The sequence below is a fragment of the Arachis hypogaea genome, chromosome 12 (assembly GCF_003086295.3).
Source record: "Arachis hypogaea cultivar Tifrunner chromosome 12, arahy.Tifrunner.gnm2.J5K5, whole genome shotgun sequence".
NCBI classification, from domain to species: Eukaryota; Viridiplantae; Streptophyta; class Magnoliopsida; order Fabales; family Fabaceae; genus Arachis; species Arachis hypogaea.
Window position 1 is genome coordinate 29,762,693 of NC_092047.1, and position 12,114 is coordinate 29,774,806.

The window sequence follows — 12,114 nt, forward strand, 5'->3', positions numbered from 1 at the left end:
CTGAAATAAAACAAAAAAATTCGAAAATTAAAAGGGAAAATAACAAGGAAATTAAAATGAAATTTACTAGGTGACACCAAACTTAATTTCAGAAATTAAGGAAAAATATTAGTTCTATTTATTTATTTAAATTTTTTTTTGGAAATACTAAGCAAAATTTAAATAAAATTAAAAGTAAAACGCCTAATCTAAGCAATCAAATAATTAATAGTTGTTAATTACTATCAATCCCCGACAACGGCGCCAAAAACTTGGTGCAGTAATTTCTAGCCACAGACTAACCGGCAAGTGCACCGGGTCGTACCAAGTAATACCTCAGGTGAGTGAGGGTCGATCCCACGAGGATTGAAGGACTAAGCAACAATGGTTGATTAATCTACTTAGTTAGACAAACAGAAAATAGAGTTTGAGAGTTCAAAAAGCATTAAACAGAAGACAAGCAAATAAATAAGTTGGGAATAAAATATGGAGAAGGCAATTAAGGCTTCAGAGTTATCTATTTTTCGGATTGACTTTTCTTATTAATTTATTTTAATCATGCAAGATTTAATTCATGGCAAACTATGTGTGACTAGACCCTAATTTCTTAGACCTTTCTAGTCTCCTCTAAAATTCATTAACCGCCAATTCCTTGGTCACTTAATTCCAATTAGAGGGTGAAGTTCAATTCTAGTTTATATGCAACAGAAATCCTAATTACCCAAATATAAAAGGATTATATGTCACGTATCCCATTAAGTCCAGATAATTAAAATTTAGGAGAAATTGTTTTCAAGCTGTTGTTCAAGTAAAGAATTTTTCCAAGTTATACAAGAACTCAATTAGAAAGAGGGTCATACTTCCGTTCCACCCAAATTCATAAAACAAAGAACAAAAACAATCCTTGAAATATAAATAAGTGCATGAATTAAAATAAAAAAATAATAAAATCAATCCATACAATAGATAGAGCTCCTAACCTTAACAGTGGAGGTTTAGTTGCTCATGGTTCAGAGAGAAAAATAAGGATTCTGATAAAATGTATTTTGGCTGAGGTGGAATGGAATCCCCCCATGGAATAATTCCAATCCCCTTTTATATCTAATCTTAATTAATTTAAAATCTATCTTCTAAAACTAAAATAATATCTTTTTCTATTAAAAATTAAAGTTTAAATCGGAATTAATAAGAATCATCGTTTTCTGCACGTGACGCACGTCACGCGTACGCGTCGATGGTATTCTTCGCGTGTCACGCGTACGCGTTAGGTACGTGCACGCGTCGCTAAGCAACTTTACTTTTCACGCGTACGCGTCAGGTACGCGCACGCGTCGCTCCTCGCTGGTCATCTCCTTTAATTCTTGTGCTCCTTCCATTTGTGCAAGCTTCCTCTCCATCCTCTAAGCATTTCTGCCCTATATAGCCTTCTTCTCTTTTTCTGCGGAAGCTCCATCAAATCCAACCAAATGCTACCTAAAATAAACAGAATTGCACAAGACTCAAAGTAGCATCTATTGTGGCTAAAAGATAATTAATTCTTGATTAAACTCAACAAATTGAATGCAAATTCACTAGGAAAAGATAGGAAAGATGCTCACGCATCACTTCCTTGCATCCCAACAAGTTGCACATACTTTGCACCCATTGTTGGTCACAATTGATTAAGATCAAATCGGATTTGTCAAAATTGATGCTTAACCCCGACATCAACTCAAAGCATCGTAGAAGCCTCTTGTATTTCTTAATAGTCTCCTCCTCTAGCGGACAAAACAACATAGTGTCATCTGCAAACTGAAAATGCGACAATTCTATGTTGTCTCTCCCAACTAATAATGGGGATATACGTCTGTTCCTAACTGCATTTCCGACCATTCTATGTAGGACGTCAACAACAAGTACAAACAAAAAGAGAGATAGTAAGTCCCCTTATCTCAAACCTCTTTCCATCTTAAACGACTTTATTGGTGAACCATTTATCAAAACCGACATAGAAGTTGTGCCGACACACTCCATAACCAACTCCCTTCACTTTCGCCCAAATCCCATCTTCTGCAAAACGATATCCACAAAGATCCACTTGACTTTATCGTAATGCTTTTGAAAATCTAGCTTGAGTTTTTTTTTTCCTTATTTTAAGCCAATGCACAGTTTCACACACAATAAGTGCCCCATCATGTATTTTACGACCCTTAACAAATACACTCTGAGTCTCCCCAACCAGTCTTGGTATCACTGATCTCATCCTCCTAACTATCACCTTCGAAATCACCTTATACACACATCCAACCATACTGATCGGGCAAAGGTCTTTGATTTCCTTAACCCCAGTGAACTTGGGAGCCAACGCAATCCATGTAATATTAGAGTCTTTTGGTTGTCTGAATGTCTGAAAAAAACCAGTCACAGCTGTCGTAAACTCAGTCTCAATCTCATCCCAATACTTCTTAATAAAGTTCATGTTATACCCATCACTTCTTGGTGCTTTAGATGATTTACAGTCCTACACAACCTCTTTAATCTCTTCAACTGACGGCAATACCTCTAAAGCCACAGAATCCTCTTCAGATATCATATCCACCAGTCTATCCCTGAAGCTCACCACATGAGACTCCTCTTGATGATACAGTTGCTTATAAAACCCTCTGATAGCAATCTTTATTCTAGCTGAGTTTCTAACTAATCTTTCATTAATTACCAGAGCATCAATCCTGTTATTCCTCCTCCTCGAAGAAGCTATGTAGTGAAAGTATCTGGTGTTTTTGTCCATGTCCTTCGCATGCTGAGATCGTGACATCTGTTTCTAGTGCAACTCTTTTCTAACATACCATATTTCACAGCAAGTCACCAATGCCTTATTTCTTGCCTCCACTGTTCCATCATACTATGTCATCTATCTTCATTATCTCTTCCTCAAACTTCATAATTTTCTTATCCATATCACCAAACTTGCCCTTGTGCCATCTTCCCATAAAAACTTTCAAAGCCTTCAATTTTTCTGTGAAATATACCTCCCCTAAGCCCCTATATTCCTCCTTAACCATTATTAGAAAACCTTCATTTGTAAATCATGAGTCTAGGTTTCTGAACGGTCTTGGGCCGCCTCTCATCTTTGTATTTTTCACTATCATCGGATAGTGATCTGACAAGCCCCTTGGTCCTCCTCTTAGGCGAGTCTCTGAGAACTCCTCAATCCATTCCAGACTAACCATCACTCTATCAATCCGACCACATGAACAACCTCTAAACCATATATACTTATGGTCATTAAGGGGTAAGTCCACTAAGTGCATATCTTGTATCCAATTCTTGAATACGTCAACAGATACTGTTAAGCTACTAGTACCTTTTCTTTCCTCTACCTAGATAATCTTATTAAAGTCCCCCATAAAGTAACAAGGGACCTAGCATAATCTAGCATTATAGCTCAACTCCTCCCACACAACAAGTTTCTCATCTCTAGTATGAGCGCCATAAACCAAGAAGAAAGTGCAATTAAAATTATTTTTTAATAAAATCCCTTCAACACACAACCATCTCTCTCTTTTATAGCAATTATTCTTTCTAAACTTAATTTCATCCCATAGTAACAAAAACCCACCCGATGTACCATTAGACGCAATATATTCCCATCCCATACTATCGCACCCCTAAAGCCGCACTATATCAAATCTCGTCATTACATACCTTTTAGTCTCAATTAATCCTAACATATTCAGTCTATATTTCTTCTTTAAGCCCTTTACCATGCTTAACTTTCCATCTCCACTCAACCCCCTAACATTCCATGAACTAAAAATCATTCTAAAAGATTATTACATACCTTTTTTTTATTTTTGGGTCTGTAGTGTTTTGCTTTCGACATTTGTTTTGCCAATCCCTTTTTTTTTAGCATTTTCTTCATTATGAGCTTGGAGAATTGCGATAATATCATCTTTTTTATTGTATAATATTGCACCAAATTCCACTGCTAATTTCCATGTCCTCTTGTTTTTCATCGTTTGCTCCTCCACTTTCAAACTCTGATTGTCGCTTGTACCGCCATCAATTCCATCACCTTCTCCCTTGTTAGAGTCTCCCCAATTTCATCTCCACCGTGCCCAAACTCACCTTGCCTACTGCCGAACCTCTATGTTTATTAACAACATGAAATTCATGATCCACATGCTCATCAGTCCAGGTCCTATTTGCAGTTTCACTACTAGCCTTGTTCTCACCCTTAGTACCCGTGTTCCCAACATCATCCCCTGCATTACACACCTCCCTGTTACCCCCCATATCGACAACATCTTCATCATCTCCATAGCCTCCCATTACCGAGTCCTCAGCATCCGCAACCCCTGCTTCACCTGGGTTTATTATGTCCCCTAATAATTTAATTTTGATGCATTGTCAATACAAAATAATTTTATACATGTATTCAATTACGTAATATCACATCAGTAAAAATAACCACCATCTTTTAGATTATTGATTGTACTGCGTAAAAAGTCACCCAAAAAATGAATATAATTGAACGATTGTGTAAACGGTAATGTTTAGGAGACAAAAAATAATCAATTTAAATTTAACTTATTTAACATTTATTTATTATAGAGTGCATTAAATAAAATCAAGAATAGTAAGTTTTGATAGTTTTTGACTAACTTTTTGTTTTTCAAAATTTTTTTATTATACAAAATATTTTAAAAAACTGTTAGTGCATTAAAATTAATCTGATATATCAATTGTAAATACTTATGTAGATACTTGTGTGTGCAAAGGTATATTGTTCTAAGATTGAATTAGGACACGCATAGCATTTTTTCTTTCCAAAGATAAGATGTGTAATTTTATATAATAAAATGGTTCTGTTAGATAGACAACAGAAAATTTGAACAACATAAATAATGGGCCGTTTTTTGGTCCATCGAAGATAAAAAAAAATTCACCCCAATCAAGTAACAAAACTTTTTTACCTTATCTTTTCAAATTTCTAACCATCCAACACTATTGCCTCTCCTGAAAATCCTATCAGCACCATTGTTGTCCAACCAGTTCCCCACTGAATTTGCAACAAGAACAATCATCCCTTTTGTATGTAAATAAACATCCATCCCTTTTATATGTAAAATAAAATATAATAATGAATTTACAATAAGAACAACCATCCCTTTTGTATGTGAAATGAACATCCATCTCTTTTGTATGTAAAATAAAATATAATAATAGATTTGCAACAAGAACAACCATTCCTTTTGTATATAAAATGAACATCCACAGGCAAATAAAACCTCTAATAAATACCTTGTCAGAAATTTGCTCCTCCACAATATTACCATCTGAGTGAGTATTGTTCTTATATGGATACTTGGAGGGAGAGCTCAGCCTCTAGGAATCGATGTCGAGTTGTTATCTTCGGTGCCGACCTTTGAGCTTTGTGGTAATCCGAGCTTTACTCCAAGAGGATGTCCAATCGCGTAGAGCTTTGAGCAAGAAACAGGGGAGAGTGTACCTGCAAAGGCACTCCGAAACTTAAGTCAGTATTGAGAATTCAATGTATCTTTTAGGATAGAACATCATACCTTTTTATAGGTGATAATGTATAAATTGGTTATGTTCCTGCTTTATTTCCTGTATTAAAGAGCAATAATAAGGGTGAAACGTTAGGTTGGACGTTTCACTTTTGTGAAGCAGTCCGTTAAGCTGATTTGTAACGTCACTTTTTAATAAATGACATTGATTGTCGATTAGTAACTGTAATACCGATTAATAACGTAAATTGTCGAGTAATGACTGCAATGCCGAACTATAACGCCAATTTTCTGGGTAATAATGTGAACAATGCCGAGTTATGAATGATAAAGCCGATTTATAATATTGGATTTGTAATGACCAGACCACAGCCCCCAAGCTTAGCCTGAAAAAATGTTTAATGAAGCAGGTTGAGCTTTTAATGATGTATGAGTCGGCTGCTGAATAGTTCGGTGTGTGCTTCTGTCTTGTAGCCCCCAGGTTAAGGTGCTTTATTGAACAGTTACTGAGACTATAGGCATTCATGATTAGGATAGAAAAATAATTAAATGAAGGTATTAATGAGTTTGCGTGTTTCCAAGGTGGGTTTATTGGGTTTGACGTGACTGATTTGATGGGAAGTGGAAGCGAGATTTTGGGTTAAAGTGTGTGAATTAAAGTTTAGGAATTCTGAAGGTTTGCATGCTTGCTGTTTTATTTTTCTCAAGCGTTTTCAACCAAAACATGAGTAAAAGAGGTGAGTGTCTCTTAGTTCTTTTTAGTTTTTCTGCTTAATCGTGTTCTCTTTTTCTCCTTCTCTGCTTCTGTTTTTCCAATGGGTTATGAGAAAGAAACGAAAGGGGAGGTAGATTGGTCTTATGACTGGGTGAATGATGATGTAAGGGATCGTGTTTCTCTGTTTTTGGATGTTGGTGCTGTGAATGAGATAGATAAGTCTAAGGTTGCTAGGGCTAATTCTGGGGTTCGATTGGAGCTGCTCTCCTGTACGGTTGACGATAGAATTTTTCATAGAGGGGAGGGTTTTGAGCATTTTTTTATGTATAGTTGTGTTTTGGAGGAACTAAGGGTGAGAATTCCTTTCAGTGATTTTGAGCGTAAAGTTCTGAAGCAATTGAACTGTGCGCGCTCACAACTTCACCCCAATGGTTGGGCTTTCCTTCGGGCATTTGAGATTCTTATGGAATTTTTGGAAGAAAATCCATCAGTGGAGTTGTTTTTCTCATTGTTTCAGGCGAAGGGTGTTTGGAAGGGTGGTTGGGTGAACTTGAACAACTCTCCGGGGTTTGGTGTGTTCAAGTTATATAAATCGTCTTTTAAGAACTTTAAGGAAATGTACCTTAAGGTAAGTAGTTGCGAGGATGACTTTCCGTTCTATGTGGACGAGCATTTGGGGAAAAAAATTTTTCTCTGGTGGTGTTCAGAGCCTCAAAATATTTTAGGACCTGAAACTATAAGTCCAAAAGATGAGTGCATAATTGAGCTTTTGACTGAAGTTGTTGATCGGAAGGAGTTGATTTCTGTTTATGCTCTGCTGCACTGGGAGGAAAATAAAGCTGCTGTTATAGATTATCTGGGTAAGATTTTGAATTGTGGATGTTGTATCATATCTGACGTTTTTTGAACATGTTTTTGTTTTTCTTGGTTTTCAGGTAGTAAGTACCCAGGTGTATCTGCAGCGAGTTTGAGGTCTCGTGTGAAGAGCAAAGGTTTGGATAAGGAGGTATCCTCATCGAAGGCAGATAAGGTCGGTATTGGCGAGGTTGATCAGCCAAGGCTAGGGAGGAGGAAAGTTATTGCTAAGAAGAGAAAAGGTGCTGTGGTGGATTTGTCCGACATTTCTGATGATGAGAAGGATGATGTTCCGATGGAGGAGGTTCATAGGTTTTGTGATAACCAGAAGAAGTTGCATGATTTTGTTGAGCAGAGTGAGAGGTCGTCGCTCTAGGGGAAAGATTATCCTTTCATGATCACTGCTGATGAGGTATGCCAGACCCCGTCTGATGTTAGTTTGGCGGAAGAGGTGGGGGATGTGGCGATTGATCAATATATGCAAGTGACTTCTATTTTGTGAGGTAAAAAGTTTATATTTGTGTTTTTGTTTTGTGGAAAAGTAATGTGTTAATGTCTGATCCTCAGGTTGTGGGTCTGCCGCTGGCGACTTTAGGATGGAGCCGTGAAAAGATTCATCGGAAGTTGGTTGAGAAAAAGGAGGATCCGAGTTTGAGGGAAGAGTTGGCTATAAAGGTTGCTAAGGTTTCCGAGCTTGAGGTGAAGTTAGTTGAGGTTGAGAAACATTTGAAAGAAGTGAAAGAGAGCTATGCCAAAGATGTTGAAGATTTAAAGAAGAAAGAAGCAGACTTATCTTCTATGAGTACCCGTATGATCGAGGTTACTGCTCGGTTGAAGGTGGTGGAGAAGAACAAGCAAGGAGAAATTCTTGATTCCTTCCTTGAAGGATTTGAGAGGGCTGTTCTTCAGGCGAGATTTCTGGCTCCCGAGGTGGATTTCTCGGCAATGGATCCAGGCAAAATAGTGCAGGATGCGTTATAGTTGAAGATGGTGGTGCTGCTGAGCAAGGAGATGAAAATGTTTAGTTTGTGTGTTGTTTTGCAGCTGTTTGACTTAATTTGCTCTTAATTTTGTGATATTATGTATGCTGCTGTTTTGTGAACAACAAACTGTTGGTATTTCAGGTTACATGCTGTCTTCTGCATGTTAGGACTATAATATGATATTGTTATTTGTATGATATGTGGGTGGTTTTCTGGTTTGTGAATGTGGCATTGATGCGAAATATAGTAGTGGTACTAATGGTGTAGTGCTATTATTTTGATGGAGAAGTACCATGTAGAGGACTGATTAGGCCGAATTCGTGATGCCGAATCAGATAGTGAAAATTGTATTGTGTTTTAGTGAGCAGCTATGATTTTAATTTAAAATCGGTTAACATGTATTCAGTTGCGAAGGATTTGTTCGGCAGTTTGTTAGTCTGACCCGTTATTTGTTTAATATTTGCGGCATAGTCGGGTTATAGCATTCTGATTCTTACTAAGAGATTTGATGGATTTGTTGAATTCGGAATGACTGGATTCCGATTTAGATCGGTAATTTGTTTGGTAAATTCGGCTTGCGATTAAGATCTGATATTTGTTTGAATGAATTTCTATTATAAGGTCTGCTATCGGATTCATTGATTGTATCTGAGTATTGGGTTCCGTTTTAAGGTCGGCAGTCGGATTGACTGATTGTTTCCGAGTGATTGGGTTCCGTTTTAAGGTCGGCAGTCAGAATGACTGATTGCATCCGAGCGATCGGATTCCGTTTTAAGGTCGGCAGTCAGAATGACTGATTGTATCTGAATGATCAGATTGATAGTATAGATCGGCATTATATGTTTATGCATGAAGCGAGAAATGTAGAAAGTGATGAGTTGATAAAATGAAATATTTATTGAAGAACCTTTGATTCCAAAGGCCCAGGTAGGCTAGCCTCGTTAAAACCTCTCTAAGCAAAACCCTTGTGGGAAAAATCTTGGTAGTAGGAAAAAGAGTACTGGCATGTCCCTGGTTTTAACTGTAATATGACTTTAAGGAAGATACATTCCAAGTGTTAGGGAGATTTTTACCCTCTAGGGTTTGTAGTCGGTAGGCTCCATTGCCGATTACTTCTGTGACTCGGTAAGGGCCGTCCCAATTAGCTGCTAGTTTGCCATGTGGTGATGGTTTCCTAGCTTGTTCTGTTTTTCTAAGCACAAGGTCATTTACACGGAAGGATCTTGGATGAAGTCGTTGGTTATATCTTCGGGCAATGTGCTGTTGCATGGCTAAATATTTGATTGCTGTGGATAATCTGAGTTCTTCAATGAGATCAAGTTCTGTTTGCCGAGCTATGTCTTGTGTAGTTTGGTCGGCCAATTCTATGCGTAGTGAGGATTGGGAGATCTCCACTGGTATCATTGCGTCTGAACCGTAGACTAAACGGAAGGGTGTTTCCTTTGTGGTTGAGTGAATTGTTGTATTGTATCCCCATATGATCTCTGGGATAAGCTCGGCCTAGAGGCCTTTGCATCATCCAGTTTCTTTCTTAGAGCATGTAGTATTACTTTATTTGCGGCTTCAGTTAACCCATTTGTTTATGGGTGCTCTACTGATGAGAAGTGTTGTTTGATTTTCAAGTTCTGCAAGAAAGATGTGAATTTTTGATCGGCAAACTGGCGAACATTATCTGTGATAATGTGCCGAGGAATGCCGAATCGACAAATAATATATTTCCAAACAAAGAAAAGCATTTCTTGTGATGTAATCTTGGCTAGAGGTTGTGCCTCTATCCATTTGGAAAAATAATCAATTGCTACCACAAAGAATTTTACCTAACCTGCTGCTGTGGGGAAAGGTCCGAGAATATATATGCCCCATTGGTTGAACGGCCAACTAACCTCGGAACAGTGTAGGAGTTCGGCCGGGAGATGTGTAACCGAACTGTGTTTTTGGCAGTTGTTACAGCTTTTAACTTTTGCTTGACAATCCTTTCGTATTGTCGGCCAATATAATCCAGCTCTGAGGATTTTTGAAGATAGACTTCGGGCTCCGAGGTGTGTACCACAGATCCCTTCATGTGCCTCAGCAAGTGCAAGCTCGGCTTCTGTTCTACAAAGACATTTAAGTAATGGATGAGAGAATCCTCGTCTATATAGGCAATTATTATAAATTGTAAAAAAGGAGGCTTGTCGGCGGAATTGTCGAGCATTTTCGACGTCGCCTGGCAAGATCCCTGTCTGGAGATACTGTATGTATGGGGATCTCCAATCTGCTTCCTGTGTTACACTTAAGACTTGTGTTAGTTCAATGCTTGGTTTGAGTAGTGTTGACTGATAAAGTAATGACCCATTTGGTTGAGTGCTGGCGAGTTTAGACAGAATGTCAGCTCGGCCATTACTCTCCCTTGGTATGTGCTGTATTTAATATTTAGAAATTTTTGAAAGTAAATTTTGTACGACATCCAGGTATTTTGAAAGCAAAGGGTCCTTTACTTGGTATAAGTTGTTTACCTATTGGACGATAAGCAAGGAGTCGCAATATACATTAAGTTCAGTGATGTTTAGGTCGGCAGCAAGTCTAAGGCCGGCAATTAGTGCTTCATACTCACTTTGATTGTTGCTTGCTTTAAATGAGAAGTTGAGGGAATGTTCGATGACGTTGCCATGGCCATCATCAAGTATGATACCTGCTCCACACCCTTGTGGGTTGGAGGATCCGTCGACGTATAAAGACCATTCGATGTAGTCTTCAGTTGTACTTGGTACTGAGAATTCGGCAATAAAGTCGGCCAAAAACTAGGATTTAATGGATGCTCGGCTTTCTTACTTGATATCGAATTCTGATAGCTCCACCGACCATTTTATTAGTCGCCCAGCCAGCTCAGGTTTCTGCAGGACTTGCCGCAAAGGTTGATCTGTTCGAACATGGATTTCATGGCTCTGAAAGTATGGTCGGATTCTTCTGGCTGAGAAGACAAGGGCGAGGGCCAGTTTCTCAATGTTCGGGTATCGAAGCTCGGCATTCTGTAAGGTTTTGCTGGTAAAATAGATCAAGAACTGTTTCTTTTCTCTTTCTGCGACAAGGGCGGAGCTTATAGCCCAGTTAGTGACAGATAAATATAAGAATAATGGCTCCCCTTGTAAGGGGATTTGTAAAATTGGTGGTTTTGAAAGAGTTTCTTTGATAGTTGTAAATTCTTGTTCGCATTCATCAGTCCATTGGAAAGCTTTTTTGTTTTTTAAAGTTTGGAAAAAAACATGAGGACTTAGAAGCTAGGCAAGGTAAGAATCTAGAAAGTGCAGCAAGTCTCCCTGTTAACCGTTGGACTTCCTTGATGGTGTGTGGACTTGTCATGTCTAAAATAGCTCGGTATTTTTCTGGATTTGCCTCAATACCTCGGCTAGTGAGCATGAAGCTGAGGAATTTACTGCTTTGAACCCCAAATGCACACTTTTCGGGATTTAACCGCATGTTGTATTTTCTTAGCTGTCCGAAGATTTAGGTGAGGTCATCAAGGTGATTTTTGCCGATCTTTGTCTTGGCAACCATATCGTCGACGTAGACCTCAATATTCCTGCCGATTTGTTTGGCAAAGATTTTGTCCATTAGACGTTGATATGTCGCACCTACATTCTTAAGGCCAAATGGCATGACTTTATAACAATAGTTTCCATAGTCAGTAATAAAGGCTGTCTTATTTTGATCGGATGGATACATTTGGATCTGGTTATAACCAGAATATGCATCCATAAAGCTGAGTTTTTCAAAATCAGAGGCATTATCAACTAAACAATCAATAGAGGGCAAAGGGTAGGAATCTTTGGGGCATGCTTTGTTGAGATCGCTGAAATCAACACACATGCACCATTTACCGTTATGTTTTTTAACTATGACGACGTTCGCCAACCATGTTGTGAATCTAATTTCTCAGATGAAGCCCGCGTTGATGAGCTTCTTGGTTTCTTCTAGGGAAGCCTGTTTTCGGTCGTGGCCGAGGTTTCTCTTTTTCTGTGCTACAGGTCGTACAGATGGATCTAACGCTAACTTGTGTGATATGATGGATGGATCGATGCCTGACATATCAGCT

The 12,114-nt window shown here is 38.4% G+C and overlaps 2 protein-coding genes across 2 annotated transcripts; both read right to left on the minus strand.

Annotated features, from left to right (window-relative positions):
• Nucleotides 1-2,004: 2,004 nt before the first annotated feature.
• LOC112729912 (uncharacterized) lies at nt 2,005-2,773 on the minus strand. The gene is made up of 3 exons (XM_025780047.1): nt 2,489-2,773; nt 2,126-2,365; nt 2,005-2,028 (listed from the first exon to the last, which is right to left on the minus strand). The coding sequence occupies exons 1-3, from the start codon at nt 2,771-2,773 to the stop codon at nt 2,005-2,007; spliced, it is 549 nt and encodes a 182-aa protein (XP_025635832.1).
• A 6,286-nt stretch (nt 2,774-9,059) lies between these two features.
• On the minus strand, nt 9,060-9,446 carry LOC140176687 (uncharacterized). The gene has a single exon (XM_072208229.1). The coding sequence runs from the start codon at nt 9,444-9,446 to the stop codon at nt 9,060-9,062; it is 387 nt and encodes a 128-aa protein (XP_072064330.1).
• Between the last annotated feature and the right edge of the window lie 2,668 nt (nt 9,447-12,114).